The 27,241-nt window shown below is 34.6% G+C and overlaps 1 protein-coding gene across 12 annotated transcripts in view; it reads left to right on the forward strand.

Moving 5' to 3' along the window:
• sugct (succinyl-CoA:glutarate-CoA transferase) overlaps positions 1-27,241 on the forward strand; it is a 138,083-nt gene that overhangs the window by 32,560 nt on the left and 78,282 nt on the right. For 3 of the 12 annotated variants that reach the window (XR_009269044.1, XR_009269043.1, XR_009269045.1), the window contains exons 10-13: positions 22,095-22,166; positions 22,299-22,426; positions 23,110-23,249; positions 23,948-24,050. Coding sequence is in view for 8 of the 12 variants with exons in the window: in XM_058765240.1 (XP_058621223.1) it covers positions 22,095-22,166; positions 22,299-22,426; positions 23,897-24,050 (354 nt within the window). In the remaining 4 variants the exon portion in view is untranslated. Of the gene's footprint in view, positions 1-22,094; positions 22,167-22,298; positions 22,427-23,109; positions 23,250-23,896; positions 24,051-27,241 lie in introns of all 12 variants that reach the window. The other 9 variants (XM_058765240.1, XM_058765235.1, XM_058765241.1 and 6 more) reach the window with 5 other exon arrangements.

The raw sequence follows: 27,241 nt of genomic DNA on the forward strand, positions 1-27,241 counted from the left end.
CAGCCATCAAATTAGATGTATTACATAAATGCCTGATATGTAGTTTATACAGCTTGGCTCTAAGAAATAGAGACGAACTGAAGGAGTCACGTAAAATAATCCGTCAGTCTGTCCCAATAAAGACTTTTGCCTGAATTAAATAATATGTAGCCATAAATGAGCGCATGTTGGAAATAAAAACGCTGAATTTAATTCTCTCTCTGTTGTATATGCTCATCATTAGTTTTATGAAGCCGCTTTCATATTGCTGTTAACTCAGCGGTTGATGCTCAGGAAATGCTCCAGCATGGCCACCGCATGTAACTTTTAACAAGATTCACTTGTTTAAAACACGCTAAATTATATTAACATTTACTCTATAACCATTATTTCGTTAATAAACATCTAAATAAATACATCGCTATGGAAATTAATTATTTATTATCTCCGCGAACGATCGCAATTTGAGTAGGCTATAGTTCTGTGTAAATGCATAGATAAACCACACTGTCAGCAGGCATTTCATAATCTAGAACGACAAAAACATTATCAATAATTCTGATATAACATACCAGTTGAGAAATGCAATAAAACACAATGTTTTGTTTGTTATATTTCAATATTCCAGCAAATATTATTCAGTGAATTAACATTATCCAGTGAATTATTCTTCATTCTTTAGTCTATTAAACAGCGTATAAACCTAAAACTGTAGTTTAAAATGAAGTTATGACACAATGAAACAAAAGACCACCCATTTTTTTTTTTTTTTTTTTTTAAAGGGGTCATATAATGCCATTTTTGTACAAGCTAATATGATTCTTTAGGGTCTAAATTGAAAGTTTGTAATATACTTTAATTAAAAATTCTCATTAGTATTGTAAGAAAACACTCATTTTACCTGCTCAAAAACAGCTCTGTTTTCAGCACACAGTTTTAGTGCGTGTGTTTTTAAATGCTAATGAGCTTTGCTCGCCCCGCCCCTCTGCTCTGTGGGGCGTTTTTTGACACAACACACGTGGAGTGTTGCCTTGACAACAGTTGAGGGTATATTTTGAAGAATGGCAGCGGGAGTCTCTGAGGATACTGTGCAACCTTATCAATTCGAACCGGAGTCGGACCCGAAACAGGATGACGGCCCCGAAGAAGTTCTACAATTAAGGCTCGAACGGGACGTTTCTGAATGGTTGGTTAACGTAATGTCACTTTTATCTATTTTTGTGTGTACTGTCAGGTAGAGTAGTGAGATACGAACGCTATGTGTTTACTGATACGTTAGTTCATTGACAGATGTTACAGCTAATGGTCATGAAAAATAAATTCGGTAAATGTAGGCTTGTTAGTGATGCGTAACGTTATCTATGCAGTGTTAGGTACAACTCTCAGGGCGGAAACACTGATATGAGGTCACGGCAGGAATTTTTCATATTGAGAACGTCGTAAATAGAAAACATGCATGTACCCTGAATGTAAACATTAGCCACATACATCGTGAAGCGTGCTAGCGATTTGCAAAGATTAATATAAAGATTAATATAAAGGTTAATTAAACGTTACACTCACTTCTTCTGGAGGAACACGAATAGTTGGTACCGATTCTTTTTTCAGGAGCAGCTTCTTAGCAAAACCAGCTTTATACTGACCTTCATTTATAAAGCAGTCTGGTGAAAAATGATTCGCGCAAACATGAAAACATTGACGTTGCTCGTGGGGAATATTCCCTTCAAAAGCAAAACTCAGCCACTGTGTCTTCAGCGGTTCGGACTTAGGAACATCAAAATGACTGCTGTGTTCATTATTGCACCCGAGAACAGAACACCACAATCGCTTGGACGCCATTCTGCTCATAGACAGCTCCAGCGTATATCAACAATGACGCGCGGACTATGATTGACAGCTCGCTCACGAGCAAGGGTGGGTCTGTGTTGAAACACTGCTGTCAATCAACCATCGTGGGAGGGGCGTCCGACCGTGTGGCGTCACACGGTCGAACGGCTTGATTTGAGACAGGGTAAAACAAATAAGGAGATTAAAAAAAAAACACTGGATGGATTTTTATCATTTTATGATGGTTGTGTACAGGCACTGCTAACACACATTTCAGTACAATCAACTTGTAAAAGTGCATGTACCATTATATGACCCCTTTAAGATAACTGAGTGAAGTAAGTCCATACTTCACTTTGGTTTTTCCTCCTTTCAGTAATTTATTTACTTTATAACAGTAAATAAATATCGGTTCTGCATATCGGTTATCGGGCACGTAAACATACAAATAATTGGTATCGGTATCGGTTATAAAAAATCAATATCGGTCGATCACTATATCTTACGTTTTTCCAAACTTAAGAATGAGTGTCTTTTATATGTTGAACAGAAAAGAAGGTATTTTAGCTGCTGGTATCCATTGACTTCAATAGCAGGAGAAAAAATACTGTTGAAATCAATGGGTGCCGTCAACTGTTTGGTTACTAACATTCTTCAGATTATCTTCTTTTATGTTTTGCGGAAGATAGAAACTCGTACAGGTTTGGAACAAATTGAGGGTGAATAAACGACAGAATTGACATTTTTGGGTGAACTATCCCTTTAATAAACATTTCATGGTTTTACTTTACTATTTAGAGAGGTGACCTTTCGCACTATTGAACTTTTGACCTTTTACACTATTTCTGAGGTGAAGAAATAATTTTATAGCCATAAGTACAAGAAAATGGTCCCGTTTAAGGAGTAGTAAAGTATAACTTTAGTGTCTCTACTACGAAAAAGGAAAAAGGAAATACAATGCAATAATCATCTGATCCCATCATTTCCAGTGGTCTCTTTAATATGGCTGTGTGTCTTTGTTGGTTTCTTCGACTGTTCTTTGTTACCTGGACCTCGTTATTTCCAAGAAAAAAAAAAGCCCCTTAAGCTGAAAGGGTTTGACACAGTTACAGCAGAGACTCGTGTAATTCCCTCAGTCTGTTCGGCGCTGGGCTGGATCGAGACATCTAAAGTCTCTGTTTAGCTCCTCTGAGGATGATCTGTCTTGCCATTAAACAAGTCCTTGGAAAAACAGAGGAATTTCAGCATTCGTTCTTATCATTTTAGATTCTTATCTAAGTGGATCAATTTATTTGAGTCAGTAAACTCAAGGAACTCATTATTATATTTGTTTGTTCATGGAAAATTGAAAACACAATATTGTACAATTTTGTAATACAACATTTTTTTCTTTCTTTTCTTTTTAAGGGCTGTTCAAGTTAACATTTTTAACACATTTACTGAATTCAATAGTATTTATTTATTTTTCATTTTAAAGGTTTATACAGCTTTATAAAAAAACTGCATTTCAATGTTTTCCAGATAATATGTTAATTAAAAAGAAATTTTTGTATTTGAATATAGTACATAGTATTTTAAATATCAGTGTCAGTTTATTAAAATAAAAGTTTATTTTAGTGTCAATTTTGACAAAATTGTGTATTTTTTGTTTTATATGTATGTCTATATAATTTATTTATTTATTTTTATTTATTTATTTTTTTTTTTCAGTTTTAGTTGGTTTAGTGTATCAAGTTAAACTAAAAGTTACCCCAAACACATTACCTTTCTTTTCTAATGGGAGAAAAATAAAATAAATAAATAAAATAAAAATAATACATATTATAAATAAATACATATATATATATATATGTATATATATATATATATATATAATTTTTTCTCCTGTATTTGGAGTAATCACTCATGTAAGCTGCCAGCACTTGTGCTCCATTTCCCCACACTGTTTCCTCCCTGCTCTCCTGTCTGTTCTAAAGAGAAAGCAGTGGTTTGGGTTTTGGTTTCAGTGTGAAAGCGTTGTGTTCTGTTCACGGAATAGAGATGAAGCTGCCGGTTAACCGGGGCTCAGTGCTGTTGTTCTATTGACTGTGGGAGCGGATGAGTCAGGCTTGCGGGGATGTCTGACTGAGGATGTATAACTGAGGTGTCACGGTGGGCTCAGAGAGAGTTCAGGAAATCCAAGAACTTTCGGTGACTCTCACAAAGGATTATTGGAACACTAACATGAGACAAAGCTTTGTGCGCAACTACCCAGAACACGCTGGCAACCCTAGAGCAATGCACTCAAAACCAGGGGTTTTCCAGAGAGCTTGAGAGTCTATGGGAAAGTTTAGCAAAAAAATAAAATAAAATAAAATAATAATAATAAAATAAAAAAATATATTATATAAACTATAATATTTTACATAATATATTTTATATAAATATTATATAAAATATAATATTTAATGCAAAATTAATAAATAGTACAAAAATAATACATATTTTCAATTAAAATAGTTTAAAATGTGAGAATTAGAAGTAATTTATTTTATGAATATTTAATATTATGTGTATATATACATACAGACACATGCATGTATAAATTTACACGTTTAATAGTTTATTAAATGTATAATTTAAAAATTTTGTTTATAAATTAAATATATTTATAATTTATATTTTAATAATTTGTGTATATATATATATATATATATATATATATATAATAATTTATATATTTATTTATATACATACATATACATACATACATACATACATACATACATACATGCATGTAAGGGATAATCAACAGCTAGCTGTGCATTAAACGATTTGAATGCACGACGTGGATGCGAAGAACCGCCCGACGCGCAGCGGATTCAAATCGTTTAATGCACAGCTAGCCGTTGATTATCCTGTTTATGCCATGGTCATTTCCCAGCATTCACATATTAAAGATGTTAACAATATTTGTGCTGCAATATTTGACCGGAACGATAAAAATGACGGTTATTTTCGTCTGTATTACTATTCAACTGTAACTGTCTTATACAGCTTCCTGTCTTATACAGAAAAAGGTGAGGCAACAGGTGTCACCTAGAGGTCAAGATGAGCATAGCACCCAAAATAAACCTTGTAACAGGAGGTAACTGTTACTATATATATATATATATATGTATATGTATGTGTGTGTGTGTGTGTGTGTGTGTGTGTGTATATATGCACTGAACAAAATTATAAACACAACAATTTTGTTTTTGCCCCAATTTTTCATGAGCTGAACTCGAAAGATCTAAGCCTTTTTTATGTACACAAAAGGCTATTTCTCTCAAATATTGTTCACAAATCTGTCTAAATCTGTGTTAATGAGCACTTCTCCTTTGCCGAGATACTCCATCCACCTCACAGGTGTGGCATATCAAGATGCTGATTAGACAGCATGATTATTGCACAGGTGTGCCTTAGGCTGGCCACAATAAAAGGCCACTCTAAAATGTGCAGTTTTACTGTATTGGGGGGGGTCCGGAGACCAGTCAGTATCTGGTGTGACCACCATTTGTCTCACGCAGTGCAACATCTCCTTCGCATAGAGTTGATCAGGTTGTTGATTGTGGCCTGTGGAATGTTGGTCCACTCCTCTTCAATGGCTGTGTGAAGTTGCTGGATATTGGCAGGAACTGGAACACGCTGTCGTATACGCCAATCCAGAGCATCCCAAACATGCTCAATGAGTGACATTTCAGCTTCCAGGAACAATGATGTTTTCAGCTTCCAGGAATTGTGTACAGATCCTTGCAACATGGGGCCGTGCATTATCATGCTGCAACATGAGATGATGGTCGTGGATGAATGGCACAACAATGGGCCTCAGGATCTCGTCACGGTATCTCTGTGCATTCAAAATGCCATCAATAAAATGCACCTGTGTTTGTTGTCCATAACATTTTCCCACTCAAGTCGGTTACGATGACGAACTGCAGTCAGGTCGAGACCCCGATGAAGACGACGAGCATGCAGATGAGCTTCCCTGAGACGGTTTCTGACAGTTTGTGCAGAAATTCTTTGGTTATGCAAACCGATTGTTGCAGCAGCTGTCCGGGTGGCTGGTCTCAGACGATCTTGGAGGTGAAGATGCTGGATTTGGAGGTCCTGGGCTGGTGTGGTTACACGTGGTCTGTGGTTGTGAGGCCGGTTGGATGTACTGCCAAATTCTCTGAAACGCCTTTGGAGACGGCTTATGGTAGAGAAATGAACATTCAATTCACGGGCAACAGCTCTGGTGGACATTCCTGCAGTCAGCATACCAATTGACCTATCGGTAAGCCCCTCCCCTCGAACGCAGACTAGCCAATGGCAGTCGAGTATCAGCTGCACGGGGAGCGAACTCGGACATCTTTAGGTTTCAGCGCTATAGAGAAACATTGGAAGATCCGAAGCTCGCATTGGTTTTATGGGGTTTATGCTTCAAAAATGGAAAAACGATGTGTCTGGGGTACTTTAACACTGATTCCAGGTATCCTGAGAGGATGGGCGATATAATTTATTTTATTACATTTCCTGAATCCAAACAAAACAGAGCAAAATGTCCCAAAGTATTCAAACCCAATACAAATGAAGACAAAAACGTTCATTTTCTGGTTGACATACACTCATTAAGTTACAATTTTCATCTGCTCAAGCAGAACGTTAATTTTATCTTGTGCTTTAGCAAGGTGTCTCTGGCTAAAACTAGCTAACGTTAAAGTTAGTGAGTCCATGCTAATATACAAACCTAAATAGCGGACTCTTCTCGCGTCTTGTACAGAGTAGGTCAAAAACACATAAACGAAGGTCTACATTTCAGTGCCTCTCCATATTAAACTGGTTAAATGTACATTAATTTAATCGTACCCTGCGATACATGAATCCTGCATGTTGTCATCCGCGATCGTGATGACCGACCGTAATATGAGACTTCTCCCGCTTGCATTGTGATCTGTAAATCTCTCTTCTAGTTACCCACCGTATTTATTTTTAAAATATTTTATAAATCCCTCCATGGAATATTTAATTCCCATTTGGTGGCCTTCTGTGTCCAAAATTGTGCAAAAACATCATGGGACAAGGTTTTCACACTGCAGCTGTCATTGAAAGACAGTGAGCAACTCCTTTTGTTTGTCCGAGGGAGCAACAGTAACTAAGGGGGGCGGGGATTACCGATAGGTCAGTTGCACACTCCCTCAAAACTTGCGACATCTGTGGCATTGTGCTGTGTGATAAAACTGTACATTTTAGAGTGGCCTTTTATTGTGGCCAGCCTAAGGCACACCTGTGCAATAATCATGCTGTCTAATCAGCATCTTGATATGCCACACCTGTGAGGTGGATGGAGTATCTCGGCAAAGAAGTGCTCACTAACACAGATTTAGACAGATTTGTGAACAATATTTGAGAGAAATAGGCCTTTTGTGTACATAGAAAAAGTCTTAGATCTTTGAGTTCAGCAAAATGGGGGCAAAAACAAAAGTGTTGAGTTTATAATTTTGTTCAGTGTATATATAATACACAGTACGCACACACATTATGTAAACAAAAACTTTTATTTTTGATGCGATTAATCATTTGACTCTATTATATTATACTATATTATGTTATATTATATTATATTTTTAATAGTATAATAATAACAAAATGTATGGAAAATATAACATTTTGTTAGTGTTGCTTTTCTTCTTTTCCTTCTTATTGTAGTATTATTATTACTATTACTATTTAATAAAAATATTTAACAAATTGTGTATGTTTTAAGCACACACACACACACACACACACACACACACACACACACATACATATATATATATATATATATATATATATATATATATATATATATGTATGTATGTATGTGTATGTGTGTGTGTGTGTGTGTGTGTGTGTGTGTGTGCGTTTAAAACATACACAATTTGTTAAATATTTTATTAAATAGTAATAGTAATAATAATACTACAATTATTATATATATATACACAGTGGTACGGAAAGTATTCAGACCCCCTTAAATTTTTCACTCTTTGTTATATTGCAGCCATTTGCTAAAATCATTTAAGTTCATTTTTTTCCCCTCATTAATGGGATTGCAGATTTATTAAAAAAGAAAAACTGAAATATCACATGGTCCTAAGTATTCAGACCCTTTGATGTGACACTCATATATTTAACTCAGGTGCTGTCCATTTCTTCTGATCATCCTTGAGATGGTTCCACACCTTCATTTGAGTCCAGCTGTGTTTGATTATACTGATTGGACTTGATTAGGAAAGCCACACACCTGTCTATATAAGACCTTACAGCTCACAGTGCATGTCAGAGCAAATGAGAATCATGAGGTCAAAGGAACTGCCTGAAGAGCTCAGAGACAGAATTGTGGCAAGGCACAGATCTGGCCAAGGTTACAAAAAAATTTCTACTGCACTTAAGGTTCCTAAGAGCACAGTGGCCTCCATAATCCTTAAATAGAAGATGTTTGGGACGACCAGAACCCTTCCTAGAGCTGGCCGTCCAGCCAAACTGAGCTATCGGGGGAGAAGAGCCTTGGTGAGAGAGGTAAAGAAGAACCCAAAGATCACTGTGGCTGAGCTCCAGAGATGCAGTCAGGAGATGGGAGAAAGTTGTAGAAAGTCAACCATCACTGCAGCCCTCCACCAGTCGGGGCTTTATGGCAGAGTGGCCCGACGGAAGCCTCTCCTCAGTGCAAGACACATGAAAGCCCGCATGGAGTTTGCTAAAAAACACCTGAATAAGATTCTCTGGTCTGATGAGACCAAGATATAACTTTTTGGCCTTAATTCTAAGCGGTATGTGTGGAGAAAACCAGGCACTGACTTAAACCCAATTGAGCATCTCTGGAGAGACCTAAAAATGGCTGTCCACCAACATTTACCATCCAACCTGACAGAACTGGAGAGGATCTGCAAGGAGGAATGGCAGAGGATCCCCAAATCCAGGTGTGAAAAACTTGTTGCATCTTTCCCAAAAGACTCATGGCTGTATTAGATCAAAAGGGTGCTTCTACTAAATACTGAGCAAAGGGTCTGAATACTTAGGACCATGTGATATTTCAGTTTTTCTTTTTTAATAAATCTGCAAAAATGTCAACAATTCTGTGTTTTTCTGTCAATATGGGGTGCTGTGTGTACATTAATGAGGAAAAAAAATGAACTTAAATGATTTTAGCAAATGGCTGCAATATAACAAAGAGTGAAAAATTTAAGGGGGTCTGAATACTTTCCATACCCACTGTGTGTGTGTGTGTGTGTGTGTGTGTGTGTGTGTGTGTGTGTGTGTGTGTATATATATATATGTGTACATGTATATCTATGTGTGTGTGTGTATATATATATATATATATCTATGTATATGTGTATTTGATTTTGACCTATTTTAGGAAAGGGCTTTAAGGGGATCATATTATATGGGGGTCCGAACCATCATAAAGTTGTATTTATTCATTTACTAATTTACTTATTTTAATTATTATTAATATTAGTATTACTTAATAATTTTAAGTATGCTGCTCTTGAGGTTTCTGCATATCAAAGTTATCTAATGGTGGGTAAAACATGGTGTCAGTTTACTATAAATGACATATTGCAGGTAATATTTTGAAAATATTTTGCCTTTATGTACATGAAAGCGTATATCTGGGGATCATAATATTTTGGGGGTACGTAGCATCAAAAAGTTTCAAAACCTCTGCTCTAAACCACTCATAACACCTTACCAACCGCATAGCATAACCTGGCAACCACCCACTAGAGTGGGACGTTTTGCACACATGAACATCACTCATTTAATTCACAAAAAAATATGAAAAATAGTTGTGCTTTAGTAGTCAGCTAAACAAATGGATTTGAACATGAGACAATGGCTTTCTCTTCAAATCAAAGCCGGATGAAATGTTAAGCAGCTGAATGTTTGGACTTTGTATTGTCCTCAAGTGTTTGCTGGGAATCATCAGTGAATTGTGTGCCATTTCCTTACTCATCGACTGCAGATCAGATATTGATTCAAAGCTCGCTGTATCTCAGCCACAGTGGGGCTGTGTTGCATTAGTCTAGCCGAGGGACTCTCTCTGGACAAACGCTTGCCAAAAAACTCGCACTAGCGATTTGCTTTCAGACTTCCCTGAGCTGTGAAAGAAAACCGCCCAGACCAAACAAAACCCTCTAAGCTGAATCTTACACCACTAAACCTCCAGATATCATTAGCCCAACCACTAATCCAACACCGAGGCCTTTCCACACTTGTGGAAATGTTTGATAGCAAGAGGTAATGAACTATTAGATTCTTTAAATATGAGGCCTTATTTTGCAGTTCCTGCTGAAAACACCAGCTTAGACTCGGGTTAAATACCAGTTTAGCTGGTATACCACCTAGAAATTCTTTCTGGTTAATTCTGTAAAGCCTGACATATGAAATAATAGCCAGAAAATTATTATTTTATTTTATTTTGTTTTATTTTATTTTATTTTATTTTATTTTATTTTATTTTATTTTGTTTTATTTTATTTTATTTTATTTTATTTTATTTTATTTTATTTTATTTTATTTTATTTTATTTTATTTTATTTTATTTTATTTTATTTTATGTTTTTTTTAAGCTTTAGACAAAATATTTAACAAATTGCATATGTGCTTTTTGTTTAGCAATCAGAATCAGAATGAGTTTTATTGCCAGGTATATTTTCACATATGAGGAATTTGTTTTCGTGACAGAAGCTTCCACAGTGCAACAGAATGACAGCGACAGAACAAAAACACAGAACTAAGTGTGTGTTAGATAAATAAGTGTATAAATAGTGTGTGTTTCACAATTATTGTCAGGTGTTCATGAGATGGATTGCCTAAGGGCGTCACCATCCTGAATGAGGCCGATGAGTGTGGTGTCGTCTGCAAACTTTAGGAGCTTGACAGAGGGGTCTATAGATGTGCAGTCGTTCGTGTAGAGGGAGAAGAGCAGTGGGGAGAGGACACAGCCCTGAGGAGCTCCAGTGCTGATCGTACGGGTGTTGGATGTGTATTTTCCCAGCCTTGCTGCTGCTGCTGCCTGTCTGTCAGGAAGCTGTTGATCCACTGACAGACGGAGGTGGGCATGGAGAGCTGAGTTAGTTTGGACAGAGGAGGTTTGGGATGATAGTGTTAAAAGCCAAGCTGAAGTCCACAAACATGATCCTCACATAATTCCCAGGTCTGTCTAGATGTTGCAGAACATAATGTAGTCTTATGTTGACTGCATCATCCACAGACCTGTTTGCTCTGTAGGATTTCAGACAGACTGGTGTAACACAGTCTGGGCCTGGTGCTTTTTTCCTTTTCTGCTTCCAACACATTTGACACATCAGACTTTTATGACTCATATAGTATGCTATAGGGAGAAAAACACAAAAGAAAACAAATGAACAAAACATCCTCGTTTTAATCAGAGGTTTAAACTGGGCAAAAATATGCAGTTCGGTGCAATTTCTGATATTTATGTGGACAAAAAGTGAGTATAATTCTGATTATAATGTGAATTAATAAGATCTTTATGGCAGTAGAAAATGAATAATTATCAGTCATCCTTCTGTATCTTCCAGTAATATATAAGATGATATTTGAATGCTTATTTTTAATATCAAACTCTGTAAAGTTTTTGTGTTTGAAAAAACATGAATTGCAGTACATGATCATTTCTAAATAAATATGTATGTACTTTTTATTTTGTTTTGTCTTTTTCTTGGTTGGTTTAAATAAGCTTCTCATCAACAACCTATTTTGACTGTTTACGCTACTTGTGTTGCTCACCTAAAGTTCTTCATATGAGTTTTGAGGTTTTTAAAACAATAGTACACTGATGGTTTTCTGAAGAACTAGACTAAAAAAGGATTGTGTGGCAATGATTATTGAGAGATGAACAAATAAATATCCTCAAAAGCCTGTTGTATCAAATTTGACACTGACATTTCAACATGATTTTTCAAAAAAAATAAATAAAAAGAAAGTCTGGATATAAACCTATAAATTGCTTGAATCCACTAAGTGTTCATCGAGAACTATTACTAACAATAAAAAAGTTATTCTTACAGCTACTTTATAAAAATCACAGATTTTACAGCAAAAATGTCATGTGAACCACAACCTAAAAGAGAACGCTTGTACAGTTATACTGAAAGGCCTTTTGTTTATGTATAAACTATCAATCAGACGACTCAAGGGATATAGTTAATTTTTTAGTTTTTCAATTTTTACCATGTTGATGATTTTAAATTAAATTTCCGTATCAAATATGATACATTAGGCTTCGCAGGGTTAACATAGTTAATAAATCTGGCAAACCAGCATCCAAAATGTGAAACATACACTGTTTTCACAACAGTAACTTGAAATCCAGGAGTGAAGTGTAAACATCTTATCAATTTAATAGGTGTTTAGCACCACAATTATGCTTGTTGTAACATTTTATTTGCTTAATAGATATTTGTGAGCTGCAAGATAAGCTTAAGCCACATATAATAGTTGGATAGGCTTGCTAATGTAAATTGAGAATGTTCTTGAGGGAAAACCACATGGACTTGGGGTGCAGCCAAAGCCTAAAACAATTATTGTGTTCAGGCACGGCTCTAATAAAAGACACCCTTTCCTTTTCTCCCAGTGATAAAAAAAAAATGCGTCTGTTTTTCATTGAAATTCTGGAAATGGTTTATGTCTTTTTAAATCACTTATTGTTTGCTGTGTTTATTCACTTAGAGGAACTTGGCTTCCTCAAAGCAAACCTCTCTTTTGATATTGCAAGATGACTATTTTGATTTGGGATGTCATGTCCCATCTCATAGGCCATTTATATAATATGATATAATGAATAATGTAATGAATAAAGCATAGACTGTTTACGCTTTGTCGTCCGTGAGAACTTTCTTCATGTCTCCATTTCCCCAGGGTCACACGAAGGCTGCAGGTCTCTGCCAGCACTTAATCAAAACTGAAAATGAATGTTGACTGATTAGGTTACTTTCAGATTGGGCCTCAATTAGGGTGTGCTAATTGTCCTTTCTTATGTGAGAATCCCGTTGGGAAAGCAAGGGACGGGTTGAACTAAAATTCTCCTCTCTTTTCTGGAACAGAGGTTGTCAGACTTTTTGATGACATGGACTCCCAAAATACGATGATCCCCTTGCTAGGGACCCCATTCCTAAAATATAAGATTTATACTGTGAAACTTAAAAAGATTCTAAACACTTGAAATTTAATCAAAATATTAAATATTTTGTATGACACTGTATTTTTGACCCATTATTAGAGGGTTTATTGTTAGATGTAGAAACAACAATAAAAACACAATAGAAACAAAAAAAAAAGAGAGAAGGGGAAAAAAACTATAAAATATCTTAATCTAATGCTTTCAGACCATATTTAAAAACAACAATAACAAAAAACAAAACAGGTTTTGTTTCAGAAACGTGTTTTTTATTTTATTTTTTTGTGTGTGTGTGCTTTGTTTACTTTCATGAACATTTTTACACAACATTTGTTGTGTTTGCTGTTTTGCTTTGCTTTTGTTTTGTTTTTTAAATGTTATGTTTTGATGTTTTTGTTTTGTGCTTTGTTTTTGTTTTGTTTCATATATATATATATATATATATATATATATATATATATATATATATATTTAATCTTGTGTGTTTTTTTGTTTTATTTTATAAACATTTGTGTTTTGTTTTATTAGTTTGCTTTTGTTTTGTTTCATAAAATGTAGGTTTTGTGTTTTGTTTTGTGTGTTTGTTTGTTAAACAAGTTTTGTTTTGAATCTTTGTTTTGTGGTTTTGTTTCAAATGTTTTGTGTATGCTGTTTTGTTTTGTTTAATTTTATTTTAGAAACCTTTTGTTGTGTCTTTGTTTCATAAAGGTTTGTTTTGTTTTGTTTTATTTCATACATGTTTGTGCTGTTTTGTTTTGTTTCATAAACATTTTTGATTCATACTTTTGTTTTATACATGTTTCGTTTTGGTTTTGTCTGTTTGGATCAAACACAGGGCTAAATATTGCATTAGTTTTAGCAATTTTAACAAGCAAAATTTGTGCCAGAAGACTGCAGAGTTTGATTGCATAGTCTATATATAGTATCAAAAGTATATTGGAAGCTTTTCATTTCCTTTTTAAAAGTTTATAAGCCTATTTATTTAGCCTTTCCAGCTATACACAGGGCTTAACGTTCTGTGCCGGATCTCTGGCGTGCAGCGTTTGGCTGCGGGAAAAAAAATAGTCCTACATTAAAAAAAAAAAAAAAAAAATTGTTTATATCACTATCGAGTCCATGAGTTCACCTACCAATGGTATGAGAGGACCACAGCTTTCACTCGCAACCAAACTAACATTACTAGCCAATCAGAATTTTTTGCTCTTATAAACACGAGACACGCATAATAGTATCCAGTAGCAGCGTCGCAGCCCTGATGAATGAAGAAGCGTGACAAAAAGCTGCGAGGTGCAATGGTCAAAGATGTCCATCTAGCGCATATTTACATAGAAAAGCTAATTAAAAAGCATCGGAGATTTGTAAACAGCTCAGTAATCACATCATCTCCATAAGAACAATATGATTGCCAGAACAAATTTACCAGGATTTTTGAAAAGGTCCTATTCACACAGGATCTCTAAATGGTAACTTACCGGTAATTTACCAGTAAAGACTGTATGTGTGAAAGGGGCTAAACTCTTCCTCTGTATATGCTGTGAATTTGAATTGCTTAACGTTCATCTGGGAAAACAGTGCATTATCTCACTAGATTTGTAAAGCAAATCATTTATAAACCTTTGTCAACACAGGAGAATACTTCAACCTATTTCTAAATATGCCATTTATTGTACATCACGATTTCAAAATAAAAGTTTCTGAGTTTGCATGTGGCCATATTTTAAAATTAAATGGATTTAAATGTCGTTTAATCACACTGTAAAGTGAAACGTCACCAGGCTGTTTGCACCCTTTGCAGGTATTTGTTATAATACATAATGTACTTAAGTTGGTTATGTATAGGCATATTACATTATGCACTGTAAAAAAGAAAAAAAAAAAAAGAAGAAAAGTTGAGCTAACTTAAAATTTTAAGGCAACCAGCTTCAGCAGATTTTTGAGTTTTCTCAACTTGTTGTTTTAAGTTTATACAACAAAAATTTGAGAATCTCCCACAAAAATAAGTTGAGCAAACTCAAAATCTGCTGAAGCTGGTTGCCTTAAAATTTTAAGTTTAACTTTTTTTTTTATTTATTTTATTTTTGTGTGTGTGTGCTTTGTTTACTTTCATGAACATTTTACACAACATTTGTTGTGTTTGCTGTTTTTGCTTTTGTTTTGTTTTGTTTTTAAATGTTATGTTTTGATGTTTTTGTTTTGTGCTTTGTTTTTGTTTTGTTTCATATATATATATATATATATATATATATATATATATATATATATATATATTTAATCTTGTGTGTTTTTTTGTTTTATTTTATAAACATTTGTGTTTTGTTTTATTAGTTTGCTTTTGTTTTGTTTCATAAAATGTAGGTTTTGTGTTTGTTTTGTGTGTTTGTTTGTTAAACAAGTTTTGTTTTGAATCTTTGTTTTGTGGTTTTGTTTCGAAATGTTTTGTGTATGCTGTTTTGTTTTGTTTAATTTTATTTTAGAAACCTTTTTGTTGTGTCTTTGTTTCATAAAGGTTTGTTTTTGTTTTGTTTATTTCATACATGTTTGTGCTGTTTTGTTTTGTTTCATAAACATTTTTGATTCATACTTTTGTTTTATACATGTTTCGTTTTGGTTTTTGTCTGTTTGGATCAAACACAGGGCTAAATATTGCATTAGTTTTAGCAATTTTAACAAGCAAAATTTGTGCCAGAAGACTGCAGAGTTTGATTGCATAGTCTATATATAGTATCAAAAGTATATTGGAAGCTTTTCATTTCCTTTTTAAAAGTTTATAAGCCTATTTATTTAGCCTTTCCAGCTATACACAGGGCTTAAAGTTCCGTGCCGGATCTCTGGCGTGCAGCGTTTGGCTGCGGGAAAAAAAATAGTCCTACATTAAAAAAAAAAAAAAAAAAATTGTTTATATCACTATCGAGTCCATGAGTTCACCTACCAATGGTATGAGAGGACCACAGCTTTCACTCGCAACCAAACTAACATTACTAGCCAATCAGAATTTTTTGCTCTTATAAACACGAGACACGCATAATAGTATCCAGTAGCAGCGTCGCAGCCCTGATGAATGAAGAAGCGTGACAAAAAGCTGCGAGGTGCAATGGTCAAAGATGTCCATCTAGCGCATATTTACATAGAAAAGCTAATTAAAAAGCATCGGAGATTTGTAAACAGCTCAGTAATCACATCATCTCCATAAGAACAATATGATTGCCAGAACAAATTTACCAGGATTTTTGAAAGGTCCTATTCACACAGGATCTCTAAATGGTAACTTACGGTAATTTACCAGTAAAGACTGTATGTGTGAAAGGGCTAAACTCTTCCTCTGTATATGCTGTGAATTTGAATTGCTTAACGTTCATCTGGGAAAACAGTGCATTATCTCACTAGATTTGTAAAGCAAATCATTTATAAACCTTTGTCAACACAGGAGAATACTTCAACCTATTTCTAAATATGCCATTTATTGTACATCACGATTTCAAAATAAAAGTTTCTGAGTTTGCATGTGGCCATATTTTAAAATTAAATGGATTTAAATGTCGTTTAATCACACTGTAAAGTGAAACGTCACCAGGCTGTTTGCACCCTCTGCAGGTATTTGTTATAATACATAATGTACTTAAGTTGGTTATGTATAGGCATATTACATTATGCACTGTAAAAAAGAAAAAAAAAAAAAGAAGAAAAGTTGAGCTAACTTAAAATTTTAAGGCAACCAGCTTCAGCAGATTTTTGAGTTTTCTCAACTTGTTGTTTTAAGTTTATACAACAAAAATTTGAGAATCTCCCACAAAAATAAGTTGAGCAAACTCAAAAATCTGCTGAAGCTGGTTGCCTTAAAATTTTAAGTTTAACTTTTTTTTTGTAATTTATTTTAACAGTGTTGTTCAATAAACCATGTAATTACTTGGTTTTGATATTTTATTTGAGCCTATTGTTATTGCCTCATCGTTAGTTTATATATAAATAGGCATGCTAAGGCCTGGTTTTCACTTATGTCTATTTGTTACCAAAAATGTCAGATTACTCAATTGTCAAAATAATCAGTAGATTACTTGATTACCAAAATAATCATTGGTTACAGCCCTAGATTAGTTAAAATATTTCAAAATACAACTGCATTGTTTTACTTTTTGTGATTAAAAGACAAATATTTTGTCATTAAAAATTTCTTTAAAAATATTATTAAAATATTGTCTCGTTCTAGTGAACCAAGTATCTGTATTTTGTTTCGTCTCATGAGCTAAGTGTATTGTCACACCCCTAGTGTCGATAAGCGGTGATATACTGTATCTTATAATTTTCCAAGTGTATGATATAGCTTTCATTCTTCAGGTCAACCAAAAAAAAAAATCAGTTTGAATAAGGAAAGTGATAACTTTGCCATCTTTCAAACAGAAAAATGTTCAGGTTCAGGTTTTTTTTTTTTGCTTTAACCCCTGTATACATGAGTAAAGTCAGTTTAGATTATTTTAGAATATCCGTCTCCTGCTCTGGGTCTGAAATTGCTGCTTTTGTATGAATGCTTGCGGTATAATATCAGACTATTGCAGTCAGTAGCAGGTGTTTCAGTTGTTCATAATGAAGTTTGGTAAATGTAACTTCAGTGGAAAATCTAATCAAACCCTCTCAGTTTGTAAGCAGGAGGACACGGCTTGAAAACATGATGATATATTACAATTTAAGTCTCCTTACTGGAATCACAGTCTCACGGCGGATATCTTAAGCCTTTTTATCAAAAGTTACACACCCCCCTTCCTCAAACTCATTATAATAACAGCTCAAAGGCAGCAGCCAGTGTCAGCTTTTTAGAATACAAATTTCATTGTGCAATATTCATACAGACATAGTAATTGTTAAAAACAGATTTTGATTTAACGATTCACAAAAACGTGATATAATTCAATCATAATATTTCTCGCCATGAAAATAGCCACAGAAGCTGGAATGGCATTAAACACAAATACATTTTTTCTCATAAAAAGCATAACTGTAGTGTAAAAAATTAGCAAAAGGAATGTAGAGACTTTAATTTGATGATTTTTAAAATGCTTTAATCTGTATCGGTTGATATTGGATATTTCATTTTGCATGCTCTTTTCCCATATTTTTGCATTTAGATTACCTTTGTCATCATCTAACACTCAGTTAAGTTATAAACATTTAGTAACATCTCAAAATAAATATTAGTTTTTCATACTCGATAATGTTGTGATGCCTACATTAATTTGTAGCATTCAAAATGTAGTTTTGAGGGTCTATTTTTAATTTATTTAGACAAAATAGTGCATTATTTGCCATTATTTATCAGTCATAATATGAAATTAATCAGAGATTCAATTTCAGCCAGAATTTTTATATTAGGGGGCGTTTACACAATACCATTTTCAAAAAAAAAAAAAAAAAAATTATGTGTTTTGGACATTCATTTACATGACAATGGCATTTTGGGGGCCTGGAAATGCAAACTTTTGAAAATGGGTTTCAAAGTGCAAGTTTTTGAAAATCATACCTTTTATTATATCTGTTTAAACTACAAAAACACATCATATACATGCTTGTTATGGGTTCAGTGTATTGTCTGGTTCTCATGAGAGCACCTGGAGATTTAGTTTGTTGCTCATACTGCACATATCATACTGCATACTGCACATACCCATTAAATATAACTATTTAAAATAAAATAATTAACAATAGTAATAATAGTGCTCATAAAATGAGCAAATTTTTTTTTTTTGGCGGGTTGCTGACAAGTAAATATGTGCACTGTTGGTTTTAGTGCTGAAGAGTGAAGCTCATCAGTGAATGTCACAGTTTTGCGTTTTGCTCTAAAACCGGCAGCACGTAGACAAATTTATGCATTCATTTCAAATGGGAATCTTATGCGGGATAACAGCTAGCCGATCTAAAATGGCGATTGTGCATTAGCTGCTGTCAACCATGTCGGTACTCAAATGAATGGTCTGAAATAATTTACATGCCGCATTTTTATTTTGATCGCGTATGCGCACCTGCATAGCCCTGTGCATAGACGTTGAACATTGTCTGTACATAAAACGTTTAAAAAACACAAAGGAAAAACTTTTCAGTTTTTAGTACATTATTGTCATGTACAGTAAACAAACATGGAAAAAAATGGTCCAGAAACAATTTCCACTCTTTGCTAGTATACTTTTTGATGGTATATTTCACAGTTACAAAGAAACAGCAAGAAATACAATTGAATTAATAAACATGACTGAAATAGTATTTTATTTTAAAATACGCTTTAATAGTCCTAATTTCAGAACTTCAAAAATATAATTCAATTAGACTTTCGAATCCTGGAGAAAAACTAAATTTAGTCATTACCAAAAGTCGTCTAAAGACACGTGAGTCAACATGTTTTGTAGTGACCGCTCAGCTGGCGTGTGTTTTATTCACTCGCCAAAGCTGAATTTTACCCGCAATTGGAGCTTGGCAAGTGTTAATTTTGGCTCCTGCGTGCAACCGAACACAACAGGAAAAGATGTCAGGTTGAACGTCATCAAGCTCCTTGCACACACGCAAGTGGCATCCAGCGAGCCCCAGGGTGCTTCGCACGAGTTTGGAAACATCCTGGTAGCAGGACAATTTGGGCTTGATCTCTTTTGCTGAACGAGTCGAAGCGGACCCACGCTAAGATGAAGGTGGAGCGCCTTTGTGTGCGGATGCGTTTGCTGTGTGTGTATTCGCCTTCCTGCTGTTTCCTGGACTCCCCCAGGCATGTGACCTCTTGGCCCGTGCTTGATTTATTCATTTGAAATCATTTAATCTGATGGGCTACATTTTGTCAAAACACTGTCTCATTAACTGTGGTCCGTGCACTTTGTTTCTCGTTCGACCTATTGTACTGCCAGGGGGCTCCAGAATAAACACACATAGAGCGAATCGCTTGTGCTAAGAGAGGCTGTGGCGATGAATGCATGCTTTGTTCTAAGGTGTGCTGCTGTGGCCAAAAGACGATTAGCGATGTCTTGATTTACTCATGCACATAGCCCAATGGAAGCTGATGGATTGCATTTGAGAAGGTCACGTTAGTTGAACTTTGGGCCCGTCTGCTCTTCACGAGATGCTGCCGAGACACAAATGGGAATGATCTGTGAGGAGGATTATTGCGTTTGACATGTTGAACGTAAGCTGGTTGATTCCCGTTCATTGTGGTTTCAGTGGCATCGGAAGATCGTCCCAGAGGTGCCTCTTGGGTTTTGGATCTTTGACCTTTTCTGTTTCTAGCCAGTTTTGTTAGTGCTATTTTCTTGCGGATTATTGTTTATCCTACCTCTGCGAAAAGCTCGGTTTGGCTGCTTTCAAGTGAATATGTGCTTATTACCAGCGGGCATTGAGCCTAAAGTAGGGTTCGATGGAATGGATGGATCAGCGTCTCTGCAGGGAGCACGGACCCACAAAGTTGAACCTGAAGAATTTGTGGGCCTGATCTTTCGTTGAAAGATTTTCCCTCAAACCGCTAATGTGCATATTGAAAATTCTGATTCACCCTGAGGATTCGACACGACTTGAATTGTACAGGTCATTGAGAAGCACAAAACATCTCTAATATTTCCCTCGAAGCAAAACATTGCAGGCAAATTCATACAATTTTGTGTTTTTGGGCTGTTGTGCTTCCATAACTTCTTCCTGACTAGTGGAAAGAAAACATCCAAAATACACATTTATGCGTTTATTTTATTGCACTCTATCTATCATCTTAAGATTTCAGTTACATATCTTTAAAAGCCATTTTCTCAAAATGAAAATTTCTCCTGCTGAGTCAGATATCTCCACTTCAGCAGCACTTACACACAACAAATGTGTAACAAATTTGACGTTTTATTCCCATCTATATTCTGAAGGTTTTTATGGAGTACTTGTACTCTTCTTAATTAACTGAAGAAGTATTAGGGGATTTAAGTGTTAAGGGGATAAGTTCAACTGTAAATCAATATTGTGCCATCAACATTTTCCTCTTGTGTTGTTAAAAATCTGTATGATAAAACTACTTTGTAAAAACTACTTTACTGTACTAATTTAAATCTATACCGTAATAAACTCCTGTCATAGTTGCCGGTTTAATGTTATGAAGTTGAATTCGTATACAAATGGTCAAAGATTATTTTCATATTTGGTTTGTTTGTTCGTCAGATTTGGAATAATTAAGCATTACATCACTTGCTCAGCAATGGATGCTCTGCAGTGAATGGGTGCCGTCAGAATGAGAGTCCAAACAGCTGATAAAAACATCACAATAATCCACAAGTAATCCACAACACTCCAGAAGTAGAAAGTAAAGCTGCATGTTTGTAAGAATCAAATCCATCAAGACATTTTAACTTAAAACGGCCTAAAATACGAGTCCTCTATCTGTAATATTCCTTTCTCCAATGAAATAGTTGCCTTGTCTGAATCAGGAGAGAAATATTATGCACAGATCAACTGAAAATGGTCCAAAACAGCTTGAACAAACATGTGGTTGTTTTTTTTTTTTTTTTTATGTGAGAGACAACAGGAGATGGATTATTTTGCTGGTGGAAGCATTATTATGTATTATGAACGCATATTTTAGCCGGAAGCAATGGTTTAAAGTCAAATTGGCCAAGTGATGGATTTGTGTCTTACAAACATGCAACTTCTCGCTTCACAAGACATTAACTGATGGACTGTTGTGGATTACTTGTAGATTATGGTGATGTTTTTATCAGCTTTTTAGACTCTTATTCTGACGGCACCCATCCACTGCAGAAGATCCATTGGTGAGCAAGTGATATAATGATAAATTTCTCCAAATCTTTCAAATGAAGAAACAAATTCATCTACATCTCAGATGTAAATGTTCACATTTTCATTTTTAGGTGAACTACCCCTTTAAGTGGAGAACCCTAGAGAAAATAAACATTAGATGCAGATTTGCATGAAATACTGCATGGTTGTGTTAGTCATTAATTTAATTATATCAAAGTTTCCAATGTTGTCGTTCTGTTTCTGTTTATGGCAGTTGGTGTGTGAGGTTTTTCTTTATTACTTACACAGTTTAGCTGGCAGTCTGCTCTGTATACTTATTAAATCTCTGTGTTTGCAGGGTTTCAAGACCAAAGATGGATATTTGGTTGTGGCAGCGGGAAACGACCAGCAATTTATGAAAGTGTGCAAAGTAAGCAGGACTCCAAATACGCATATTAATAAATCTAACTAAGCTTTATTTGTACATTTCAGTCACAGTCATATTTTATAGCTATGTGCATTTGTTTTGACTGATGGGAAAAGGCTTCACATTTCCTAACAGTTCTGTCATCGAACGTGTCTGTTTGCCAAGGTTCTGAACATGAATGGCCTGGCAGAAAGCCCAAAGTACAAAAGCAACAAGTTAAGAGTTCAGCACCGCAACGAGCTGCTGCAGATTCTGTCCGAGAGGTAAGCGTCCGTTTCCTTTAAAGTCAACATGAAATCTAAACCAAAGTGCACTATTCATCTGTCCACATTATTTTAGATGGTAAATGTATGAGGAAATAATGTCTTTTTAATCATTCATCAAAATGTAATAACTTGCTTCACCTTTGAAATTACCTTCTTTTTTTTAACTGATTAAAGGGTCAGTGACAAATGAGTGTTCAATATAAATAAAAGGAAACATCTATTAAACATATAGTTTAAAATAAGTTCTTAGCAGTGAACTCTCTGAATTCATGTTTGTTTATTTATTTATTTAAAGTTAAAATTTAATAAAATTTTAAGGACAAAAAATATTGTGGTGTAAAGTTAAAAACATTTCATATCTTGAATGTGTATTTATTGACCTTCACACACAGTCTTGAGGGTCTTTTCTTTTTCTTTTCCTTTCTTTTCTTTATTGTTTTTTATTTTATTTAAGTTTTGTTGTTTTGTTGTGGTTTTTGTTTGGTTTGGCTCTTAATCTTGTTTTTTGTTTGTTTTGTTTTTGTTGTTGTTACTGTTGTTCTGCTTTTATTTTTGTTTGGTTGTTTTTTTGTTTTTTGTTTTTTTATTTGTGTTTTGTTGTTTTGGTTTTGTCATCATTTACTCACCTTCATGTGTTTCCAAACTTATATGATGTACTTTTTATTTGCATAACTCAATAGGAGATGCTTTGAAGAATGTTCATGCTGCTCTTTTCCATACAATGATTGTAAATGGGCACTGGGGCTGTTGAGGATGCAAAAGCACCATAAAAGCTCATGTGCTATATTTATCGCCTTGAAAAGCCATAGGAATGTTTCAGGTGAGACTAAAATTTAAGTCCTTATATGCTGAAAATCTCCTGCAGCTTTACCATCTTAATCAAAAGTAAAATGAGCAAGACGCACCATTTCCAATTAATGCTGACTGCAAATTTTGATATATGCTAGAGAAATATTAGACAAAATAGCAAACCAAAGATGTTCCTTGTCTCTGCTTCTTTCCTTATAACAACCTTATTTTCAATTTCTGATGCATTTTGTGGTCAATGTCTGAGAATTGTGAACCCATTCTATTAAGAAACCATATTAATGGTTGTTGGCATTGAAACATTTTGTTCGCATACCATGCTCTTGGCAACAATGGGACTGTTGTGTGCAAAAAATCTACCAAAGTCGGTACAAAATTCAAACGGCACATTCTGTCTGGGTGAATCAGCATCAGCCACCAAAGGCCAAAACATGGTGTGTGAGATCATGTTTACAATATGAGAAACCTAATATGTTTACAATGTTGCTCGAAAGAGAAGCCCGGATTAACTTCAATTATAGTGGGCATATTAAGTGAAATCTTTCAAAGTGTGTTGGTGGTTTTACACAGTTCTGTTGTCCTGAAGGGACAGGGAGAGGAAGTGGCCGCATATGACTTGCATTTCAGCTCATGTTATCGTGTTCGTGCCCTGTTTTCCAGCACCCTCCCTTCTATCCCTTCTCAGACCTTCATTCAGGCTTCTGTCCTCAGGTTCATGCAGGAGACGACTGGAGAGTGGTTGAGACGCTTCGAAGGCACCGGTGTCCCCTGTGGCCCTATCAACAACATTCAGCAGGTGTTTGCCAACCCTCAGGTTAGTTTGAGGTCACATCAGTGATTTAAAACAGTGGTGGCCCAACTTGGTGCAAAGAGTTGTATTTGTACAAAAAAAACAAAATGTCTTGTTCAAACATGAATTCATATTACAATACCAATATACAGTATATATGTGACCATGGACCACAAAACCAGTCTTAAGTGTAAATTTTTAAAAATTGAGATTTATACATGATCTGAAAGCTGAATAAATAATATTTCCATTGATGTATGGTTTGTTAGGATCGGACAATATTTGGCTGAGATACAACTATTTGAAAATCTGGAATCTGAGGGTGCAAAAAAATTAAAATATTGAGAAAATCGCCTTTAAAATTGTCCAAATGAAGTTCTTAGCAATGCATATTACTAATCAAAAATTTGTTTTGATATATTTATGGTAAGAAATTTACAAAATATCTTCATGGAACATGATCTTTACTTAATATCCTAATGATTTTTGGCATAAAAGAAAAATAGATAATTTTGATCCATACAATGTATTTTTGGCTATTGCTACAAATATACCGCAGCGACTTAAGACTGCTTTTGTGGTCCAGGGTCACATATAGTTATATAGTGTATGTGTGTATATATATATATATATATATATATATATATAAATATATATTAATACTTTGTTTTTAGAATTTTCTTTTTTGTTTTAATTTTGAAGTTCTTAGTTTTTAACTTTGAACGTTTTTTGTTGTTGTCATTTTTAGATTTTGTTTTTTTTATGATATGACCGTTCGGTATGATTTCGGTACAGCACAACATAAATTGCTTTTATAAAAAAATTAAAAATAAAAATAAACAATGGTTTACTGAACAAATTGCTCTTTCTTTAAATAAATTCAGTTATAATTAAAATTTTCTTTGGGATAAAAATCTACCTCCACTACTGCTCTAAACTATAGGGAGCCCTTTTACATTACTATTAACAACAGAGCCCAAACTTAAATTCAATTACTATTTATTTTTAACTATAATAATCAACACACAAAAAAAAAAAAAAAAAAAAATGTATGCAAACATATAAATTCTTTATAAATTAACTTATAATTAATACAATTTCTATTTGTTGTTGAAATATGATAATTTACGAGTCATAGCTTGTTTCATAAAATATTTATTTAAACACATTAAATAATTATGACTAACAGTTACTAGTCACTAACAGGTAAAGTAAATATAATGAAGTATAGACTAAAATTTCACAATATGCTCTTCACTAGACTTCATTTCTCTAGCAAACAACGAGCTGTAAACACTGATGACTTGCCTGAGGTAAATGAAATGCTACATGGCTTTTTGTTTGCAAGCTGTTTTATTGATGTCTTTCCATGGTTGAAACACTAATTGAGCGATTACATGAGGCATGAGATGTTCATTCATGTTTATTTCGTGTTAAAACTACTGTAGTAATAAAGAGGAAGGGATGAACACTCAGTCGTGCTCCACGCTGCCGTTAGAATTGAGGCGTTATGCAGTGATTTGTTGCGTTACATCAAAGAGCGCCAAAACGGCATTTATTTTCTGAATTTGCTGAAAAAATGGAACAATTTGTTCGGTACACGTGTACCAAACCGAAAGACCCGTAACGGAAATTTTCGGTACGAATACTTGTAAAAGAGAGATAGATATGATTTTTTCTTAATATATAATTGACATAGATTGTCTGAACTTTCCAAAAATATATGTAATAGAAAGCAATATTTCAAGTCATAATCTTTTATTTAGTGAAGCGTTGTATTGCTTCATTTGTTTTAATGTTTTATTTCGTAAAGCATTTTGTCACACAAATGCTAGTTCTTGGGAAAAATTTGTTTTTTAGTGGAAAAGTGATATTTTGAACAGCTTGACTATTGTCGGGCTACTGAAACATGCACAGTAAGTAAGTTAGTAGCATTGCTTCTTAGCTACTTAGTTCCTCCCCTGGGAGTACATACATACAGAGTTACACCATGAAATAATAAGTGTAATAGATTGTCTGGTAGTACCTATTGAATGACCCAGAAAAATAAGTGTCCGCTGTTATTGCCGAGATTGCTTAAAAACAAGTCAGGATCATTTCTTTGATCAACATCAGTAGCTAATAAAGTGAAAAGTGAAACACTATCATATGTACAGGCCCCTAGAGCAAGGAATTTAACACTGCTGCAATTTGAACCCGATTTTGTACACCAACGATGCAGAAGTTCCCGTCTTCACATACACACACTAATGTTTAATTCATACCACATGTTGTTAAAGAGAGTGCATGCACTTAAAGATCCCATCAGTGCACCGAGGCTCTCGCTCTACCACATCATATGATCAGAATTAGCAGCTATTGTTTTTGTCCGTGTTAATTCGAAACACTCATTGAACCTCTAGTGAGGCTATCAATATTTAATTTTCCCTATGCGGTTGGCTATATTTAGCCTTTCACTACCACTTTTACTCAAAGAATTTGAAAACATATTAGTCATTCATAGTTACATAATCAAAGGCAGTTTAAAGTTTTGGCATCTGCCAGAGAACAACAAGAGAACATGTATACCATGTGTTAAATATAGAAAAATATCAGCAAGAACATATTTCTCTCAACACAAACTGACAGATTACCACTGTAACCACACCACATCATTATCTGTTTTATGATACATAGAAATTGTAAAATGTATTGAATTATGGCATGTTGTCTGGTTATATAAATGGTTATTTCTTAGGCACTTTTAAACTTTTAGAAACTTTTTCAGAAAACACCCCTCATAAACTCATTAAATTTTTCAGCCAACAATGTGTTTGAAAATTATTTTTATCATTTCGTCCGATTTTCACCACATCTCAAATCATGTATTGTGTTTGAGGCAAATGACATTTTGAAACATTTTTGGAATAAAGAGGCCAACTCCTTTGTTTAGCTAATACATACACACTCACACACACACACACACACACACACACACACACACACACAAACACACACACACATTTGATTACACACTTACAATGTGTTGGTATAAAGGGTACTGTGTTGTGATGGTTTAGATCCTATTTGTCTGAAATAACTTTCTCAGTTCGGTTTGGAGAGTTTGTCTCCTCAACTGCTTTTTTCACATGTGGGGTCCCCCAGGGCTCCATTTTGGGGCCTATTCTGTTCTCCCTGTATTTGCTTCCCTTAGGACATATTTTTAGGAAATTTGG

Source organism: Onychostoma macrolepis, chromosome 24, assembly GCF_012432095.1.
Source record: "Onychostoma macrolepis isolate SWU-2019 chromosome 24, ASM1243209v1, whole genome shotgun sequence".
NCBI lineage: Eukaryota > Metazoa > Chordata > Actinopteri > Cypriniformes > Cyprinidae > Onychostoma > Onychostoma macrolepis.